The sequence below is a fragment of the Porites lutea genome, chromosome 7 (assembly GCF_958299795.1).
Source record: "Porites lutea chromosome 7, jaPorLute2.1, whole genome shotgun sequence".
Classification (NCBI taxonomy): Eukaryota; Metazoa; Cnidaria; class Anthozoa; order Scleractinia; family Poritidae; genus Porites; species Porites lutea.
Genome location: NC_133207.1, coordinates 27,491,569 through 27,513,574, shown reverse-complemented (window position 1 = coordinate 27,513,574; position 22,006 = coordinate 27,491,569). Strand labels below are relative to the sequence as shown.

Genomic DNA, 22,006 nt, shown 5'->3' with positions numbered 1-22,006 from the left:
TGTAAAAAAGAAGAATCTAGATAAGAAAACTATAAATTGTACTTGATTCGATTATTCTACTGGAAAATTATAAGCAAACCACGAGAAAAACGTCAAAATCAACTTGTTTTATAGATTTTCTGTTTCAAAGAATTAATTTTCCCGCGAATCTTTCGCAAGCGGATGTTATTGTGATACAGGAAGTGAAATCGCACAAAGAAACATGTCAATTTTCACCTCCAATTTTCCTTATATGGTGTTGGCTAAACATTTACTTAGGGCCTAGTGGAGGGGGCTCAACAGCTGAGAACCAATCAGCAATAAAGACCCCCCATGGCCCTGGTGAGGAGGGTAAGTCGAGCGTCCTTGTTGTCGGCCATCGAGAGTTTCTCTTCAGTTTGAAGTTTTCTTTGGGATTTTTCTGGAGATCGTGGGTTCTGATTGTTAAACAAAGCTGACTGGGGTCTGAGGGCCGTGGATCGAGATTTCTGATGGTAAGTTCAAAAGAAATGTGATACATTTAAGTAATGTTTACGTTCTCGTTGTGGGTTTTTTTCTTCGCGATGTATGTTCCTCGCTTCCAGTATTTCATCATTTACCGTAATTTTGGAGTAAATGAATGTGTTCCAAGAATTACTGCAACAAAAAGCTATCTAAAACTGTTCCTTAGAGGAGGATGAAGCTTCCCTTGACTTATAAACTGAGCAGAACAGCACGTTAAAGAATTTTCGGGAGATTCCAAGTGATACACTTGTTTGAGGCATGGAATAACTTGTACATGCAGTAGTAGTGAATGTTCTTATCGAGAAAACATTATAATTTTTATGTTCATTCACTTCACAATATCTTACAAATGTTCCTGAAGCTTTTTGTTCTTTGGAGATCACTGTATCCTATCTGTAAAAGGCTATAAAGCTGGATAAACGTCCAACTGTAAGTTACTGACTGGACTAGATATGCCCTTCATTCTGTTCAAATCCCTAATTGTAATGTTTGTCAATGTAATTTTTGATGAGAATGAAGCTTACTTTAAATACAACTAGGTTATTTTTGAAGATAAGATTATCCAGTTGCTTTTTAACGAGAATTTAGACCGAAAGATTGAACGATTGCTCTGAAATAGACGTGCTCTGTCAACTCGATAGAGTGTCCGCTCGTTTTGTTTACGAATGTCCATTCGAAGTTTTCGTGCATGCCTCCCTGTATAAAGCAGTTTTTTCATTGATGAGGATGCAAAGACCTCTATCCTGTTAAGTTGTAAAGGAGAATTTAAGTGTTATATAGAGTTTACATTCCTTGAAATGCTGTTTCTTTTTTGAACGAGGAAACTTCTCTCAATAATACGTTGCACGACGTTTTCATCAAATCAACAGTCGTGGCAGAAGAGCCATGCTTGCACTGAAATGTGAAAACGGTTCTCTCTTCGTGGTAAATCTTTGCAAAGCTGCTTTATTCTTCTGTCCTGGCCGTTGATTAAAGCAGCACATTTGGTAACCGCTGGTTCTATGACAAGTCGACATTCGATCTAAGGAAACTTGGGATAAGATCATCTATAATTCAAAGCAACTCCTTGCTCACGTCATTTTAGATTGCTCCAACTCGTTCCTTTTCGTTCTTTCGTCTTTCACCAGGCACAGTCTTCGGAGGAGCCTCCATTCTTAACCGTGGGGACTGATGTTAGTGCCAAATATCGCGGAGCTTTCTGCGAAGCCAGCGTGAAAGTCGTGAAGAAGCTTGTCAAATGCAAGGTAGGCTTACAGTGAAGTGAACATTGTGTTGGCTTACCGGGCACGAGTTTGATACTCGTGTATCCGTGTGGGTTGTGTTTCCTGTGCTTTTTAACTCTCTGAATATATTTATTTTTCCTTTTGCAGATAACGCTTTCTAAAACAAATGCGTCTCTCACAGTCAATGATGATTGTGTAAAGGGCTCTTTGAAGGTGAATTTTCTTTTTATTGTATGGGTTTCAATGAATGTTCCTCTCGACAATGTCTTACTTCGCTTGCCCTCGTGTTGTTATGATACACTTGTCTTTGAGCACTTCAGAATTATTTTCTGAGGCTATTTCTCGTTTTTTCAAAGGTTGGAGCGGTTGTTGAGGCCAAAACTCCTGAAGGAGTGATGGAAGGAGTCATCACTAAACTCACCGATGCTAGTGTTTACACCGTTGGTAAACATCAATGATTTTTCTTCTTATCTGTGGTTTAGCTTAGGAAAAGAAACTTCCACCACACAGCTGAACCATAATAAGTTTCCAATTTCATTTTTGTTTACTTTTCTTTTTCAAGTTTTTGACGATGGTGATGAAAGAACATTGAGGAGAACTTCTTTGTGTCTGAAGGGGGAAAGGCATTTCAATGAAAGTGAGGTATGTAATTGAAAAAAATCATTATTCCGATCTGTTTCTTTCATTGTTAGGTCACTGATCAGAGAGTGTAAAGAAGAGTTACAAGCCTTTGTTTTTGTTTCCTTACTCTTTAGACTCTAGATCATCTACCTCTGACAAATCCCGAAAATTTTGGTACTCCAGTTGTACAGGTATATTTGAACTGCTAATAAAATTATTGTTGCTTGTAAAAACCCCAGTTCTTAAGTATGTTTTTATTCATGATCATATCATTTGAACACTTGTTGTTCACTGTTTTGCATTGTAGATTAGACATTTTTATATTCTTTTACATTGTCATCATCTTATATAAGAAAGTCAATTTTCTTGAAATATCCACATTTTGCTCTCCCCTTGGCAATTTGTAACAAAGATTTATTCAGAGAAGAGTTTGGAAGCCTAAAGTATTGAATCTATACTCATAAAAACAGTGGTAATATCCAAAGGAAAAGACTGTTTTCCTATTAGTATACCTTTTGGACTTGATTGGAAGGTTGTAAGACTGACAAATAACAATAATTCACCTTGCTATCCAGTCGACAGTAACTAACGCAAAATAATACCAGGTAACTGTTTGGCATCAACATTTGTAAAAAGGTTGAGACATGCAAGGGCTAGAAGTGACAGGTGATAAAGCAGGGAGAATTCCCTTTGTTTGTTTCAATATAAATTGTCAATTTCGGGCTTGTTATTGGAACTCAATGAACACCTCATTCCAAAATCATGACAATATTACTTTCCTTTTCTGTTTATCTTAATTAGCCCCATTTGCCCCAGTTACATCTGCAGAATTCAAAAGATCTTTTACCTTGAAATGAGACACTTCTGGCCAATTGTTATGAGAAAAAACGAAAACTTAATTTGCCTGCATGTTGAAATAATGTGTATAAAGTAATTCCTTATTTTGAACATACCTTTGAGTATTGTTTTTGTGTCCAAGTCATTTTTAGCAAAAGAGTACCGAAAATCATTGTTAAAGGACAAAGGTCAAAGGGTTTCTTATTTGAGAGTTTTTTGACTGCAACAAATTGATGTATTCAAATGTGTTGACTTGTTGAGTGAAATGTTTGTATGATATTATTTCGCACTTAAACTTGTCTTACATGATTGTCCCATGATTGGATTAACAAATCTCTCAGTGATTTTGCTACAAATAGTGATGGTGCGTCCTGGGACTTATCTTGTAAAAAATAATGAGTCCCTGTACAGAAGCAATGAGTCCCACTAATAAAAAGAGTCTGAAATTGAAAATACTTGGTCCTTTATGTAACCAGACAGACTCCAAAACTCTGTATTACAGTGTACTGAAATATATTAAAATATAGTCGTTCTATTTTAAAGCACAAGAAAGGGTAAATGAAATATGCATCATTAAACAACAGCCATAATAACTGCCACAGAAATTACATGAATGAGATATTTCTACAAAGAGGCCCTGCCGGAGGGTCTCATGTCGCCCGTGTGAATTTTAAAACATCTGGTGTCGGTGTTTATAAATGCTTGTCGCGTCGGCTTTGCCGTCACTGTCGCAATTTGGCCGAGGGAGGTTGTCTCTTGTCGCGATTTCGTTTTATGCGCTGTCGCTACTTTTTGGGCCATGTGGCTTGTTGGAATTTACCCTGGCAGGGCCTCTACAAATACACAGGTTCAGATCAATCGACCGATCTCTGCATCCTGCGGAACTCATGCCATGAATTATTTTCCATTTTGGGGGATTTTTATGCGTCAGGGACGCAGGATGCAGAGGTAACAAAATCACTGATCTCTCTTTTCAGTGTACATGTAAACTATTTTGTACCTGCATCCATTGTGTCATGAGGTACAAAATAGCCTGTGTACAGACGTCCCCCCCTCCCTCAGGAAAAATCGGGAGAGGAGACGTCTGTGAATCGCCGACGATAATCTTGTTCCCGTTTCCCCGGAATGTTGGGGACAGCCCCTGATTGGTTGTAATGTTAATGCCATGACGCAAATAATTTCCGGTGTTGTGATTGGTGAATGAACCTCAGAATAGATTCCCCGGGGAAAAGGTCAGCCTTTGTGGACATTCATATTTGTTTACCGGTATTTGTATTTCGGCTCTATCGAAAAGACATGAGAAGGTAAGACCACCGATGTCTGCTGCACCGGTTGTGGATGCATCTGTCTGTACCGTTCGGTATTGTAAATAAAAAAGAAGGCATACAAAATCCAACGTTAACAGCCAAGGCCGCGGGTCAAGCTTACCCCAAAAAGATTCTATTAATGAATTGATTATTTGAAAAAGTGAATCCGTTAGTCATTGCCGTAACTGGTGTCAAATTTAAATCGGCATTCCTGTATGCGTAATGAGCAGTGAATATTTTAAGAGAACTTCTCTGCATTTGGTCAGATTGAAAATCTTTGAATTCAGGGAAACTGAGCTGGTAGATATTTTCTAACTAAATCGCGTGTGAATTTACGGCTCATTAAGCATGCAAAAATGCACACAGAGATGAATCTGAAATCTACAACCACCAACAGTTCAACTTAATTTCGAATAATAAATACATTAATGGCTTGACTGTAATCATCTTCAACATGAAGATTTTCGTCTAGCCTGTGCACAGACGCCAGAGCCATTTTTCGACCTACCTGTGCCTTTTCAACTGTCAGCGAAAGAACAAAAAAATAATTTATGTAAATTTATACCGGAACACGATTAACGACGGCGATTCACAGACGTCTCCTCTCCCGATTTTTCCTGAGGGAGTGGGGACGTCTGTACACAGGCTAGGTACAAAATTGCCCTACATGGTATGGCAGACTGTTTACCAAAGGATTTTTGGCAAGAAGGCCATTTGGATTACTTGGGCGTTTTTGGCCTATATACAGGATGGCCTGAGAAAACAGCCAAAAGTTTGCATGTGAATTGAGGTTTGAGGAATGAGTGCAGAAATTCGAAACTGATGACTTGTCACTCCTCAGTTCCAGGTGGTGCTTCTGACTGGTCTTGCCGCAAGATAAATTTGCGTCAACCAATCAAAAGCACAACACAGATCTTGGTATAGTGTCATGGCATTAGTATGAAATTTTCTGCTCTTGTTCCTCTGATATCATTTTGTGGGGAAACCAGTGTTGGCATTGCAAAATGTCAGCTGTTTTCTCAGGATAAGTACAGGACAAAATTGTTGCCCAATTGCATAGATGGAGCTGTTGAGTTAAAATGTGCTCACCAAAAGTTAAAAACTAATTGCCATCTTAGCTACCAATATCAAAAGACAGCTTAACTGCATCAGCATCAATTCAAATGTGTTGTCTGCTTATTTTTCAGGATGGAAAGAAAAGGAAAAAGCGAAGATTAAGTCAGGCAACAAGGTAATATTTGTAGTTAGCTGTCACTTGCTTCTTTAAAGCTCATTGATTCCAGGGTCAGTGTAGACTTGAGCATCCTTGATTGCCCTTGTCCTACAGTCTAGATATGCTCCAGGTAAACATGAAACCTTGTTGTAGAGAAACTGTATTTTTCACCTTTAGTCTTACACTTCCTGGGACGACTTCTGACAAAGTAGAGGGCTGGGTGGAGCAATGGTGAGGGTACTCACCTTCCACTAATGTGGTATGGGTTTGAATCCCCAAGGCGATGCCTCACGTTAGTTTGTTGTTGGTCCTTGTCCTTGCACCAGGAAGTTTTTCACCAGGCACTCCAGTGTCTAGCCTGCGAATGGCAGAAGTTTCTCCTCGCTCATGAGAGATGCAGCTGAGAGACGTTTCGCGAGGAGGAACGTTTGCGACTCAGTGACAGAAATTCCATACTGATGATGCAAAATCTGTCCGGAATCCGGTCAGAAGCTCTAATTGGTTGACAGAGTAGTTTCATTGTTTTAGCTATTGTTTACGAATGACAGATAAAAGACAAAAGTCCGCAAAGGTCAAATGTAAACTGGATAATCTCCAACAAAACAGCCAATATTTGTGGAATGTAGTCTTCCCTAGAAGAAGCGTTTGAGTTTTGCTGGAGCTCATTCGCGAATGAACACAACACTTTACCAAAATCAACCAGGAGAAACGTAAAATTGAACAAATTTGCATTTGGAACCCCATGACTACCGGATTTATTATGTAAACATTGATTTATGTCATCAGTATGGAATCTCTGTCGCTGAGTCGCAGACATCCCTCCTTGCAAAACGTTCCTCAGCGGCGATGAGCGAGGAGAAACGTCTGTTGTTCGCAGGCTATGCAGTGTCCCCTGTCCACAAAAAAGCAACATTCCCCAGTTCCAATTTCATAGAAATATTAGACAAAAAGTACAGTATGGATGTGCCACCTCTGAATCATTGTTTATCATTTTTTTAATTTTATTCTTATGGAATTTACTTTAGAAAAAGTAAGGTGTTTTGTCCCCTCCCCCCCCCCCCACCTACTCCCCCCCCCCTTCCTTGCTCTTCTTGTGCAGAGTTACACTGCTAACAACAAACCTGCCTGTTGCCAACGACAAGAGAGAGTGGAGCAGAAGTAGCAGCTGGTTTGTTACATCCTTGAGGTTGCACCCAATAACAGAATTGTCTTGAGGTTTTTGCTGTCTTTTGGAGACATAATAAACTTATGTATTTTATGTTGGTTTTCAGTCTGGATGACTCTGAGACAGAACGAGATGAACAAAGTGGCACTGCACCAGCTCCTTCGAAGAAGAAGTGTTTGTTTGATGACAGCATTGTTGGCAAGGTACAGTCGATGTTTCTTATTAAGTGAATTTGAGTGCAATTCATCCAAAAATTACAAAGGCATTGTTATTAATTTAATAATATTATTCCTTCGTTATGTTCATGTAGGTTGTTGTCGTTGAAAGTGGATCAAAAAGAAGAAACATGTGGTTTCCTGCATTGGTAATGTTTTTTATTCATTGGCTTGTTTTGAAAATTCTTGATCTTTTTACCTTTTAATTACAAGTCTCAGTTTCCCTTGTCAGTAATGATCAGCCTTTGATCCAAATTGTTAGAGTTATTGCACCGATATAGGTGAAATTGAATGATTGCACTGAAACTTCAACAAGAATGTTTGTGATGGAGCATGTACTTTTTGGTCATTTGGTCAACATTGTTTTTGTTTCCATAGGGGGTCAATCCTAGTAAGAATGAAGTTGATTTGATCAAGTCAAAAGATAAATGTCTTGTACGCTCATTCAAAGATGGGAAATAGTAAGTAATTAATTAGCAATGATACAGTTACAGTGAATATCCTGAATAGCTTTAGTTTTGCTCATGCTTTATGGCTAGTCATTTTATGCCTAGTGCATTTTGTTAATATCAGCTGTAAGCGAGGTTGCTATAGGCTTTCTAGGCCTCAAAATTGCGACTCACTGGTGGCCATTGCGACTAAAAATTGAGGACTGGTGACTATATTTTCATGTGAAACTCACAAAACCGTGAATACCAGAAATATTTATGGAATGTTGTTGTGTTGTGAGAAATAAGCCAATAAGGCACGAGATAACTAAACCACCAACAGCCACGGTAATTATTTTGTGGTTTTTGAGGTTTGCTTGCATATCCTGAACTTTATTGTGATTGGCCAGTACACAGTCAACATTCCTGAAAATTTTCAGATGTTCACGGTTTCTGAGTTTGACAGTAATACCTGGTCATGAACTGGCGAGTCATGTTATGTTTCAATAAGATAACAGCTGTTACCCTCATCTCTAATATTATTATATGGCATTGTGTTTCAACCTGGCAGTAAAACTAAGTAGCTTTCTGTGTTGTTCAGCAGCTCAAACACTGCACAAACAAAATTACAGTACATGCAGTCTACAAGCACTGCCTGTAGGATTTTACATAATCACAATTTTAAAATTCACAATCCTCTCATGGTACACATACTAGGAAAAAAGTGCGGCAATGTGAACTGCAGTATTCTAAGAATAGATTCTATTAATACTACTGCCAGTGACTTGTATTTTGTAAGAAGTCCAGAAATTTACAATACAAATGAATGTTCAAATGATTCCTTGTGCTTTGCAGTCATGTCATAAATGTTAAGGATACAAAGGATTTTGCAAAGGATCAGGATCCAGTACATGCGGTACTGAAAGGAGAAAACAGGAAGTTAAAAGCAGGTATGGTTTGGAATACTCCACATAACTCTACTCCATGAACATGGAAAACATTGAGGAGTTGAAGAACTTCAGCTACAGCCAAATTAGTTCAGTCAGTAGGCCAATTGACTGCAGAGTGGGAGGCCCAGGTTTGATTTCCGGGGCCGGACCAATACTCAGGGTCTTAACATAACTGAAAAATGAAGGTACTGCCTTGGCGTTGCAAACAGCAGGCTCAGATGACCATGAAAAATGGTGATCCCATCTCCAGTAGGAGATGTAAAAGTAGTGTCCCCAACTAGTACTTTTCTGCTAAATACATTGACACCCATATTAAGTGTTTTAATTTTTCTTCTTAACAGCAGGTAGTGGATAGAGTATAGACCAAAGCACAGAGAGAAAAAAAGGAGTGAATCTTTTCTGTTCTGTGCAGTCAATAAAATTTTAGTTTCACCAGAATGTAAAGATGGTTGTCAAAATTGGTGAAAAGTACAGAGAAATAGATTTACGGCAAGAAGATAGTCTCTTAATGTGTTCTTTGTGAATCGCACAATCATTGATTTTGATGTAAGTAAAAACTAAAAGATTTTGACTTAACCTTTTTAGCTGTTGAAAGAGCAGTAACATATCAAGGAACAGGGAGGATACCTGGAATCTGGGAAGAGAATGCTTCCGATGTGATTGTAAATGAAGACAGTGAAGAAGATTCCAAAAGACTCCAGTCTTCAGAAGATGAGAGCAGTGTGGATGAGGATGATGAGAAGAAAGCTTTTAAGGAAAAGCTCTACACGTTCATGAAGGAAAAGGGTAGGCATGCTTTCTAATGCAGGGCTGGTATTAAGTTTATGATCATAGAGGGCTTTAGATTCCCAGACAAGGATGACTTCTAGATAAAGATTTTCTCAATACAAACTATCATTTTGGTGGGAAAATGCTATAGCCTTTTCACTCTACTAAGGGGTTTTAGCGGATATTTGGTAGTGACAGAAACAAGTTATCTACAGTTTAATCATTTTGAGATCGGCAAAGGGCTCAACTTCTTTCAATAAAAATAACCGTGTAAACTTTTTTGGTGAAAAAAGGTATAAAAATGAAGCTTTCGGCAGTGTCTACTTTTTTGAAAAGTCCCCAAAAATAGGAATACAATCTTGCCCTCGTAGTTATCCTTGTCCTCAAATCTAAAGGTCTCTTATGGGATCTATCAGGGGAGTAGGATGGCTGAGAACTTTTTCTTTTAACCATGTGGTCTGGGTTCAAGTCATGGGGTGAACACCTCATGTAGGTTGAGTTTCTTGTTGGTTATCTTTTTATCCCTGAGAAGTTTTTTCCTGGTATTTTGGTTTTGTTCCCTCCTCAACAATTAATTGTTCCAAATTCCTTTATGTGTTTACTTATTGCCCTCCAAATTCTGCTAAAGTGAGAGTTAATGATTGTAATTTTTTTGGACATTGTCATTATTATTTGGTTTTATTTTAGGAACACCTATTTCAAGACCTCCAGTGCTTGGAAATCAAGATTTAGATCTTCACCGGCTTTATAAAATAGTCCAGGAACACGGTGGCATGGAAAAGGTGGCTATCAAATAACAGTTAACTAAAAAATTAATGTCTTGATTGATTGAAAGGGTGCAAAATAAGGACGTGAATCTGACGTAATGTCAAATTTAACTTGGGCAATTTGAAGGCTGTCTAATGGGAGATTATGTTAAGACTGGCAGAAAAGTTCTGTTGTGGGGCAAACTAGATGATTTCATTTTGTCTTGAAGATTCCACATAAAACTTTTTATAGTAGCATTACCTTCACAAAAGCATTATAAAATTCAGAGGTCCTGAATTTTCCCAATACTAGATAGCCTAAAATTAGCTTTCAAGTTTTTTTTTCTCCACATCAGTGTATTTTTAAATGGTTTTAATTCATGAGATTTCTTAAGGATTTTTATATGGTCACATGCGATTTGAGATCAGTCATGCAAAATTGCTACATGGCATAAATATCAGAAACCCTAAGGATAGAAGCTTAGAGAACCTAGTAATTTACCACGAGGTTCTAGGGGCCTTTTTTTTTTTCTCATGGGTGAAAAAGATCATCTGAAACAATGAGCTTGATAAGAGGATCTGCGTTGGCTCGCAAAAGTTAGTTTTATTTAGCAAGTGTATTTATTTTGTTTTGTTTATTTTCATCACATTCTAGGTCTCAACTGAGCAGTCCCTCTGGAGAAAAATTTATCGGCAGATGGACATTCCTGTTGTTCCACCAAGTGCATCACATCATATTAAAATGGCTTATAAAAAGTATGATGCATAGTATACTTGTCATACATGCCATTGTTCTTCCATCTTTATCAATTTTTTCTTCTTTTTGTTTTTTTCTTTTTGGCTTGATGCATAGTAAAAGATTTCGTATATTGCCTTTTGGTTACTGAGTATTATTTGGCACGTGGATGTGTGTTGTTGAAATCTCTGTCTCTTGCCGTTGTTCTTTGTGAAAGCCACAGTCGCTGTCCAACAATCACTAGAGGATACTAATTTCATAGGAATTTCTTTAAACCTGTGAATTAAGTGTGTTATTTATTTAATTATTTGTTTTATTAATTTTTTCACACTTAAATAATGAGTACAAAAACCACAAATTACTTTACACCACTACAGATCAACGAAACACAAAACATCCAAACAAATTTAAACATATCCTTAATAAGACTATTATCACTTCTCAGAATGTCCTCATACATGTATATTGCCAGTGGGAATGTGCTCAGTATTGCATATGTCTTTTTTTTTTGTTCTGTAGATATCTTTACCCGTTTGAACTTCATGAGAAAGAAACCCTGAAGCCCTCAGTTAAAGAGGAAGTCATTGAAAGGAATTCCCATGACAAAAATATCAAACCTGAAAGTCCAGAGAGTCCTCCAGATAGCAGTGATGAGAAACACTTGGAATGTTTAGAGCCCTCCCTAGATATTGACGAAGATCATGAAGAGGTCATAGTCAAAAAACAGAGTACACGGATCAAGGAGATGAAACGACAGCAAAGCCGGGACCTTGAAAACAGCATGCTTAGTGAGTCCCAGACCAAGAGCCCAGAGGAAGACGTGTCAGTTGATGTTGTCAATAGCCCCGAGTCCTCATCTGATGTTAGTGAACCACAGTCAGATAGCAAATCTGATATTCCTGTTGATGAGAATACTTTTGAGATAGGTGATAAGATTCAAGTCAAGTATGGACGGGGAAGAAATCACAGGCTTTATGATGCCAAGGTAAGATATTCATCAGTAAAGTCACGGTAAAGTTTTACCATTGATTCTTGAAATCGCTCAAGAATTTTGGCCATGATACAAATGTACGTACTATTTTTAGGCCATCGCGCAGCCTTTTAGTGTGCGGCAAGAATCTCGCAAGAGTGTGTTAACTTACTTTTCAGTGGTACTGTATGTAGTACTTCCTAGAACTGCTGATAATACAGTTTAGTCCCTTGAGCTCTAATTATAGCTTCAATCTGTAAATTACTACTAGTTTCTTAAAGCCATCTGTTGCTGTTCAATTCTACTGAATAATTGTTATTGCATTATGTTCAGTGAAAGTAAACAGTAAACTTCTTTGAGCTGGCTTGATTTTGTGCGCAGATTGCAGATTGCAGACTGCGCAGATTGCAGCAGTCCTTTTGTACCCAAGTATTTCAGGTCAAGTTCAGACTGTCCTCAAGCATTGACTTACAAAATTAATATTAACTTTAAACACTGAAAGTTTAAAACCAGTATAGTCTTTTAATCTACACTCTTTTAGGAAGTTTTCTGAGTGCATTCTTACCATGCACGTGTTTTATTTTAGATTATCCACATTGATTCAGAGGCCAATGAAGGGACACTGTACTGTATTCATTACGCAGGATGGAATAACAGGTGTGAAACATTAAACATTAAAATTCTTCAGGTTTGAATTTCATTGGATTAAGAAGAAACGACTGGGGATTCTTGGTTGCTGATAGAGGGGGTTCTTAGTTTATGTAGAGGATGGGCAATAGCAATTTTTTAGTGGATGGGGGGGGTGGATCTTTTTCTGATGGGTTTTAGGGGTAGATTTATTAAAAATTTTCCCAATGTGGCTGAAGGATGGGGGCTTCAAAAAATTGCAAGGGAGAAAACCTTTTATCACCATAACCCTTGTCAATACAATTATGAAACCCTTCCCGAAATCTCATATTGTGACGTGTGTTTCTTTGAAGGTATGATGAATGGATAAAACCTGAGAAGATTGCAGGCTGGGGAACCAGGCAAACCAGAAATAGAACTGGTAATGTCGGCAAAGTTCAAGATTCCAAGGCAACTCCAAAGCCAATGACACGGCCCACTGCTAAACCTGCAGGCAGACGGTCATCTAAGGCAGCAGCAGTGGCGCCGGCACCAGTCAAGGAAGTTAACACCAAGCAGTCACCAGCATCAAACATCACCAAGAATTCATCAAAAAGACCCTGTTCACCTTCAACAAGGTCCGGCTCATTGTCTCCATCTCTTGGAAAGTCATCTAAGACAAGCTCTGGGAGAGGAACTGCCCGTACAAGGTCGGAAAGGAACTCTTTGACAGAGATGTCAAATGGACTGGATGAAGGTATGGAGAGAAATAATTATGATTCTCCTACAAAAAATTGTGTGTGTGGTTAAAATTTAAAGGAGCATTTACTGGACACCCTGTGTGTACAGTCGATTCCCAATAATTCGAACCCTCAAGGGAGATAGAAAAAAGTTCGAGTTATCAGGAGTTTGAGTTATAGAGGGTAAAATTATGTAGAAATCAATTTGAAAGGAAATTAAAATTGCTTCGAGTGAGCAGGAAGTTTGAGTTACTAGGAGTTGACTGTACTATGTAAAAAATTTCCCCCTCTTTGAACTTCTGTTGAATCCATATAAAAGTTAACTCTGTTGGTGCTGTATTGTATCTTTTTCATCGTGTAACAGTTGCCAAAATATAATGTACATATGTTATAAATGCATATGAGCGCTAATAAACATTTTTTGTTGTTCAACAGTACCTTTTTTCTGTTTTCAGTGAAAAGTCCATTATCAAGAAGGCGGCAAAAATCAGCCACCCCAGAACCTTCTTCCCTTGGTAAGATAAAAATTAATGCCATGGACACTATGCTATTCACAGAGCATAAATTAAAGGAGCTTTGTCATGGCTGTCAATTTCATTTTGTTAGTAATGCCAATAAAGCATCCTTATTCCCTATGAAACTTGAGGAATTACTTCTGAATGACAAGATCACAGCTTTGTGTCAGAAAAATTATTATGTCTCCCAGGTATTACTTCAAATATAACTATTTACAGTCAAGCCAAGTCAAGCATACCCCCCAAGATTACATTAATGAATTAATTATTCGAAAGTTGAACCTGTTGGTAGTTGTAGATTTCAGATTCATCTCTGCATTCTTGCATGCGTAACGAGCCGTAAATTCACACGCGAGGCAGTTACGAAATTGTTACCAGCTCAGTTTCCCTGAATTTGATGTAAATGGCGATTGTCTTCTATGAAATTTAACCCATCTGACTAAATACAGACTAAATCTGACTAAATACAGAGAAGTTCTCGTAAAATATTCACTACTCATTACGCATGCAGGAATGCCGATTTGAATTTGACACTAGTTACCGGAACAACTAACGGATTCATTTCTCAAATAATCAATTCATTAATAGAATCTTGAGGGGTACGCTTGACCTGCCTTGACCTTAACAACAAAAATGAACTTCGAAAAAACCATTAGGCCAAGAAGTTTTCCAAACACCCAACTGCAGTCTGTTTCAATCTTGTTCAAGTATGTCCATGTGTGTGTTCTTTTATATTTATTTGCTGTGTTATTATTTTTATCCCTTCTTTTCATGGTTTGAGCGTTTTTTTTATGTTTCACTGAATTTGGTGGCGGTTCCTTCCTGAATTTTGATAAAAATTTTGTGACACAGCTCCTTTAAAAGCAGAGCATACAAGCTCCACAAGTTCTGATTAGACTGTCATTGCTCAAGTATAGTTGTATAGTGATAGTGTGCAGTCTGTTTCTCCTGAAATGCAGGGTGCAAAGATAGTCAGTTTCACAGCTTGCATTTGGGCTGGCTGTAGCTAGCATGTACTGGCCCAAAAGTCATTTCAACCAGCCTAAAAAAAATTAGAGAGGAGGATTAATTACAGTTCTTCTGTAGTTTGAATTCTTCAAAAAACCAGTTGCCCGTTGAGCAATTTAAGAACAGAATTCAGTAGCCTTATATCAAAATCCACTAGCAGTGGGCTATCAGACATGCATTTCTCTGCTCGCTGAAATGGAGTGTCACAGTTAGGCCCATAGTATAGGGTTAGATTGAACTGTTACTAAGGCTCTTAAATAGAGAATCGAACCCCATTTTGCTTTATTTAACAAGGCTGCATCTGATCAGTTCCTTCTTTTAACACTTATAGTGGTTATAGGCTCTGACTAGTCATTAAAAGGTCTGTGTTTTCTCTCCCACTCACAACATGGTCGTGCATGCAGTCAACCCTACTGTTTACCTGACAACAGTTAGCAGACCTTGTAATCTACTTACCCACCCTCTTCATGTGGGGGAGCAAGAGTGGGGCCGTGGTGAGAGCATTTGCCTCACACCAGTGTGGCTTGGGTTCAAATCCCGGCGTCAACGCCATATGTGGGTTGAGTTTGTTGTTGGTTCTCTCCCTTGCTCCGAGAGGTTTTTCTCCGGGTATGCCGGTTTTCCCCTCTCCTCAAAAACCAACACATCCAAATTCCAATTCGATCTGGAACGCACGGACACGTTTAAACGAGTTCATATGAACTCTTAAGTGCTTCGTGGGTAAAAAAAGCAAAAAAGCAATGTCTTTTAGCTGCAACTCTTGTTGTGTTGGCAACTTTTTCCCTCCCTTACTTGATGTGGTAATATTGTGTAATAAGTAACTTTTTAAGTTCCCTATAGTTCACATATAGATGTCAGTAATTATTATAAGAATCATTTCTCCAGACATTGTTGGCTTAAAAGTAATCTTTTTTTCTTTCAGAGCAACAACACAAACCTGTAGACTTAGTAAACCATATTCAGCCAATTCCTGAAGCTGTCCCTGAGGAAACTGATAAGAAAACAGCAGAAGAAACGAACAATTCAGTGCCAAGCAGTAACATAGAGGAAAATCATAACAGCCCTGCTCCTTGTGAAAATGGAGTACTGTGTGAAGTTCCTGATGCAGAGCTAAAATCTGAGCAGAGCTCTAATAACTCCAGTGGAAAAAGAAAAGACAAGCATAAAAGAGTTGTTAATGGTTTAGTAAGGAGTCTTAGATCTCCCGAGACAGTAGTTAAAGATTCTGAAGACACCAAAGGATTATGCCCTGAACCGAAGAAGATAAAACTAGAACATGAAAGTACCATGCAAGATACAGAAGTAGCACAAATTATGAGCGATGGTACTTCAATTTCAACTCCTAGTCAACCACCACAAACGAAGGGTACCCCAACTGCTGTGGAAATCGTTTCAAATTCTTCAGAGGAAATGAAACCAACTGTTGTTAATGATGCATTGGCATCAAGTTCAGGACAATGTAGCTATCACGAAGAAAAGGCTAATACGCCAGTTGAGAATAGCTCGATGGATTCAAATGTTAAGAACTCTGAACTTGATAAAAAGGAAAAAGATTCCAAAACGGAAAAGAAAAATGCTGAACACCATCATAGGAAACATAAGAAGAGAAAAGAGAAAAAGAAGCACCGTCACGCATCTGGTAATGATAGTACTGGTAGCGATGCTCCAGGTAGTCCTATGTATAATCAGCCCTTGGGGGTGTTTCCGTCCCCTCGGCGTCCAAGAATTTCATTTGACATGGATTTAGGTGAGGCTAGAGAAATAAAAATTCTTTCAAATTAATTTAGATACGTAATTACTATCCTCTTCTCTTATGGGGCCTTTCAGGGATAATGAAACAAATCATTCTAAAGGAACATAACATGGTTAAGAATTCCAACCAGTAGAGGGCCAACTGGTCGCAAACAATTTAAACATGTGGGGCCAAGGATCCTAGTTTATTCTGAGAGTATTGTTCAGAGTTTTTTGCAGTGTTGTTGCAGAATTGTGTGTGATTGTAATCATCATCATCATTGCTGAGTTCAGTTTCTTCAAAGAGCATTGTTCAAAGCTTTTATTACCAATGATCTCCTTATATTATTTTCATATGTCAATGTTTTCATTATTGTTCCTCCCATTTCAGAGGAAATTAAAGCAAAAGAGGATGGTTGTGAACGAATCAAATTACTTCAAGATAAAATCAATGAAATGAGGAAAGTTTATAGTAACCTAAAAGCTGAAGTGGCTAGCATTGACAGGAAGAGGAAGAGACTTAAGAAGAAAAGAGGTGGGAGTTTTGTTGTTGTTGTTGTTGTTTTTGATTAAAATAATGTCTGGTTCTGCTGCAGGGTTCGCACAGTCTTTTGTAGGGGGAGTCCTTGAAAAGTCCTTGAATTCCATTTTTCTTTGAAAAGTCCTTTAAGTTCTGTGAAAGTCCTTAAAAAGTCCTTGAATTTTCTTCAACCTTTTTACATGTATATAGCTGAGAGAAGTTAAAGATGATTTACATAAAGGGTTGTTTGCTTTAAGCAAGAATTAACTATCAATTTAAGACAAGGAACTGAAAATTGTAGAGAAGTTAGTGGAGCTAACAGTTCAAGCATTAAAGTCCTGTTAGATTAGACTGGAAATGTGGATTTTTGTACAATCTGTTAAAAAACATTCCCAGCTGGTTGTCCTTGAAAATCGTGTGAAAATCAAAGTTTAGTTTACTCACCTCCACTTCTCCACTGCTTTAAAACCTTAAAGGGGGGGCCGAAATTCTAAGGATTTACTGAGCAGCCTATGCCTGGAGAGAATGTTGGCCACTGTGATAGGAAACACACAGCAAATCAATAAAAATATTAAACATTGAAGTAAGTAATCAAAGAAAAGCATACTATGTTCAGCAAAAAATATACCAGCACTTGGAACATCAAAGGCATGGCAAATTTGGAGGATAATTTCTTATATATGTTGTTTTTATTGTGTTTTTTTTTTAAATTTGAAATGAACAGAAGCAACAGAATCTATTGAAGGTCAGGATGTACACAAGTCTCTACAGTCATCATCATCATCACCATCGTCACATGCTGTTCCTTCTCCCAGCGTCCCACCTGTTGAGTGTAGATAACAAGCATATTTTCTTGCTGCTGTATAAAGCTTGATTGTGAGTACAGTCATGGTACATCTTACACGTTGCTAGTAATGCAGATGGAGTTGAAACACTACTTTTAAATGAGCCTTAACAGGGTGAAAAATTATTGCTTGTGAATGAGTAATCTTTTTATTGTATTCTTGAAGATTTTATCAAATAATATATCTTTTCTAATAAAACTATTAATACACCTTCCATCATGCTTAAACTTTACAAGTTTGACTTTGAAGGTTACCTGCATCCTGGAAGGTATTTTTACCCTGTTTTATGGCCGGTTAAGAAAGTACATTTTCCATCCAAATTGCTAAGAGATATGTGGGTCCTAACTCAAGCAAAATAATTATTATTATTTAATGTGGATGCCTTTAATATTAATTATTGTAAAGTATTTGATGCAAAGAAATATTGGTTGTTGTACCAATAACGTTTTTATCTGTACTTGTAATTATATACTAAGAGAACAATATGTGCAATGTTAAAGAATCAAGTCTTGTATTTACTGGAAATTCATGTGTGACTTGCTACAGTGTTGCCTTGGTTACCACCAGGGAGCCAAAGATGAAGTGAACTCATCACTACCTGTTTCGAGTAGTATGTAGAAGCCTGAGCATCAAAAGTAGATTAGTCCGTTTGAAATATAGATTCTAGTCTCAAAAGGTCTCAGATATATCAGTATTGTATCCTTCAACTCTATCGCATAGTCTTCGTCAGCAGTGAACTCTCAGTGTTGTCATGTGAATTAAAAATCACGGGAAGGTGATAACCCTTATCTCCATTTAGTACTAAAAAATCTGAGGCCTTTTGATACTAGAAATTATTTTTCAAATTTTAATTTCAAGGTCAAGAATGAGCATTCATGGAATTACCGTAGATTATTGCGGGGTCCTAAGCAAAGGCATTTTTGAGTGACGCATGCAACCGAAGTAGGCTTTTGCATTCTTAGATAGTGGTTTTTTGCGCAAACCGTCTCATTAAGAGTAAAAAAAACTTAGGACTACAAATTTTGTAGCTTCAAGGCGTATTAAGAGGGAAATGGCCTCACTTCTGGTTGATGTGTGTGGCTCAAAATATCTTTGCTTAAGTTCCCTATTTACTAAGGAAACTGTCACGGTGGACTGGGACTGTTACTCGGGACGGGGGAAACGACTGAAAGATTGGCCAATAGCTGACCAGCATGTTCCCAGTAACCTTCCCAAAAATAATTGCGGGATGCATTTCAGCTCCAGTCCCCTTCTTATTAGGCTGATTTAGCAACAGGACGGGAACGTCAGTTGACGACAGCAAAACGCGCGGAAAGGACTAAACACGACGTCCGGTGCTCAATTTGCCGCTCTGCCATTGGTCAAGCCAGTTGTTTGATTTGCGCGCGCCGTCGTCAACTGACGTTCCCGTTTTGTTGCCAAATCAACCTAGTATTTATGTGGTGAGTGGATGCTTCAGGGTGCCTGATGGCTTCTGGTGAATTTCTACGAGTAGACAACTATGATGCTATTATTTTCAGAGGAATACCTGCCCGACCACATCTAAAGCTTTTGGAGGTGAAAAAGGTTTATCTCTTTCTGTGTCTTCCTAACTTTTAAACTGGACAGCAAGTGTTGTAATATATTGTTGATGTGGTTGCGGCCCTCATTCAATCCATATTACTATCTTCCGCTGTTTCAGTTTAAAACTCTTTTGTTTGCTGAAGCCAGTTATTTTTATATCGTGATAATTCTTGTCACTGTTTCTAAATACTCCCAACCCAGGCAGGTTGAACCTTGAAGCCAAAAGTGGTCGTGTGATCTCCTAGGTTACGCGGCTGTGTGACATGACTCCCACAAAACTTTTATGTTGTAGAGTGCAATAGTTAGTGACAATGCTCTGTCACTTAAACTGTAAATGATTGAATAATTTTGTTTGTATACATTTAGTCAGATTGTATTTCAGTCCAGAATCAGTTTATCAAAATAGATGTCTATTTATGAAGGCCTTTGGCGCTGCTTATTTTATATTTACTTGATCCAAAAGAAACTGAAATACTCCACGGTATAAAAAGGTAAATTAAACAGTATTTTAAGCTTTTTTAAGGTGATCAAAATGTTTCAGATAAGTCGACTCTTAAAATATGTTCAAGAGTATTTTTATCTTTATTATTTTTTTGATCAAAAGGTCTTCTCTGTTTTCTTTCTTTCTGTTTTTTTTTTTTCATTCTTCTCTTAACTGTGCGAGAGGTCTTCAATCTATTTAACGTCTCCGAAGTTGTTTAGGCCAGTGTATGAGCTGAATATTTTTTATTAAACATTGGTCTTAGATCGTCGTAAGTTAGATAAAGAGTTAGTTTGTGAATAGGAAGCCGTATTTGAGAAATATTTACAAAATGGATGCTGACCTTTGCTATTTTGTCTTAATATACCTGGGTAGAAAAAGGTCTTTAGTTCGCTTATATTTAGTTATATCACGTGACTTACAGTCTCTCGTTATCACTTGCGCAATATCCAGGACAAACATGCTACACAGATATCAACGAAAACGGGCTCATTCAGCCGGTGAAAGCAACGATAATTATTCTGGTAAATAACTATCTGAGCGGTGTAAAAGAAAGTTTTAATGTATTCCTTACATATTCATACATGTACCGGTTAACAGTAAAGCAAATTAATTGGTAGAATTGTTGTAAAGGTATTCCGCAGTGCGTGGGTTGCTACGTCAATGTGCAACATTTTTAAGCCTTTTTATTTTATGATGTATTTTAACAGTACCCTCATCTAATTTATTCCCCGTGGATTGTGAATAAAGAATTCTATGCTCAACAAGTATTTCGACCATGTGTAAGGCTTTGCCGGCCATTGATTTCCAAAAAAGTCATCAGCGTAAGCAAGAGAGAATAATTGGACAGAGGCGGGAAATTAAGTTATTTTTGAAGGTTATAATTAAACGGAATTTTAATTCCTGGGGCGTCGGCGCATTTAATCAATCTTTTGAAACGTCATCAAGTCCACGTGTGATTGCCTCAAAGCAAACAGCGCAGAATATTTTAATGGCGACACACCAAGATAGCATAATGTTCCATTATTCTCCCTTACGGACATTGAATAAAGGTTTACGGACCTCTCCGGAAACCAAGTTCCCATTAATTTCAAGCGTTTATTGATCTAAAAACTAGTAATAACCAAAGGTTACGGGGTGCGGGCGACAACGATCGAAGGTCAAAAGGCTTTTACTCCATCTCGCGCTGTGCTTTGCGTAAGTTTCACATGAAAGGTGGTCAAAACACGCGTGATCAGATTACGAGTGTTAGAAGGTCCAAGTAGTGCGTTATGTGCATTCCAATTATTCTTAGTGGAAGTCCAAACGACTGCTGGCTACAAACATGCGACGCATGCGTAACAACAACCTGGAGATTAGGACTGCGGGCTCCACTTGTCGCCCGCAATAACTTCAGTGAAATCCCAAGGGCGTTTCCTTCTGTGTCCCGTTATTCTCTCTTGGCTTAAGATACTTTACTTTCTTAAAGTGCATGAAAAGCATTAAATTTCAATCTAGGCTGTCTTCCTACTCTTAGTACCAGACACTTCCTTGCACGTTTTCTGGTTTCTGTCAAAGTCGGCCTGCACCGAAGATTCCCGCCACAAGCAAGAAAACCCCACTGGACCTAGTGTACTTTCTCGCAGGAAACGAAATAAGACCGGGACAATGTACTGTCTATTTTACTGATAATTCTTTTTAAAAAATATTGCCAACTTTCGCAGGAAAAGGGGTGCGGGTGTGGCAGCCCCTCGAACACTCCTTAATCCTCCCATGACATAAGTTCTTCCCTAAACCCGTTCCCGAGAAAACGGCTCGCCAGGAAACGAAAGTAACCCACCGAAACCCTCGAGTTATATACATGTACATAGTGTTTTTGGTGTAACGCGCGTGTTTCATCTAAGGGTGATCACGTGATCAACGTGGCTTGTTTGGATGTCGACTTTTCAACGATCTCACGTACCCACCATTTGAACACGGATTGGGTCTACTCACAAAATTCTACTTTCCAGAGTATTATTGCTGTGAAACCTTTTGGTTAACAAGGCGTTTACCCTCTTCGAATAGGTAAAACGACATTTCGTTTTTGTTTTCGTTTTGTTTTTCTTGCTTTCCAGAATGAATCTGTTATGTTGTGGTTTCTTGTACGTGCACTATAATAAGAACCATGCAGAAAACCTCCAGTGAAACCAGAAATTGAACGTGACGCACTGTTGTGATTTCGAGACAAACTTGGGCGACAAGATTTATTTGATGTGAGCAAAAACCCTAACTGTCAGTCATTCTCAGTCTTGTCTGCTGTCAGTCTGTGCTTGATTGGTGTGTTTTCGTTCATGTCTCGTAAATATAATCATGA

The 22,006-nt window shown here is 38.2% G+C and overlaps 1 protein-coding gene across 1 annotated transcript; it reads left to right on the top strand.

Annotated features, from left to right (window-relative positions):
* Positions 1-329: 329 nt before the first annotated feature.
* LOC140942626 (AT-rich interactive domain-containing protein 4A-like) lies at positions 330-20,438 on the top strand. Its single transcript, XM_073391559.1, has 21 exons — positions 330-473; positions 1,611-1,727; positions 1,854-1,919; positions 2,063-2,150; positions 2,269-2,348; positions 2,462-2,518; positions 5,659-5,702; positions 6,956-7,052; positions 7,160-7,213; positions 7,443-7,525; positions 8,348-8,442; positions 9,028-9,228; positions 9,898-9,992; positions 10,612-10,712; positions 11,212-11,677; positions 12,249-12,319; positions 12,643-13,025; positions 13,464-13,523; positions 15,454-16,278; positions 16,654-16,797; positions 17,507-20,438. Exons 1-21 carry the CDS (start codon positions 471-473, stop codon positions 17,620-17,622), a joined length of 3,246 nt encoding a protein of 1,081 aa, XP_073247660.1. The 5' UTR covers positions 330-470; the 3' UTR covers positions 17,623-20,438.
* Positions 20,439-22,006: the final 1,568 nt, after the last annotated feature.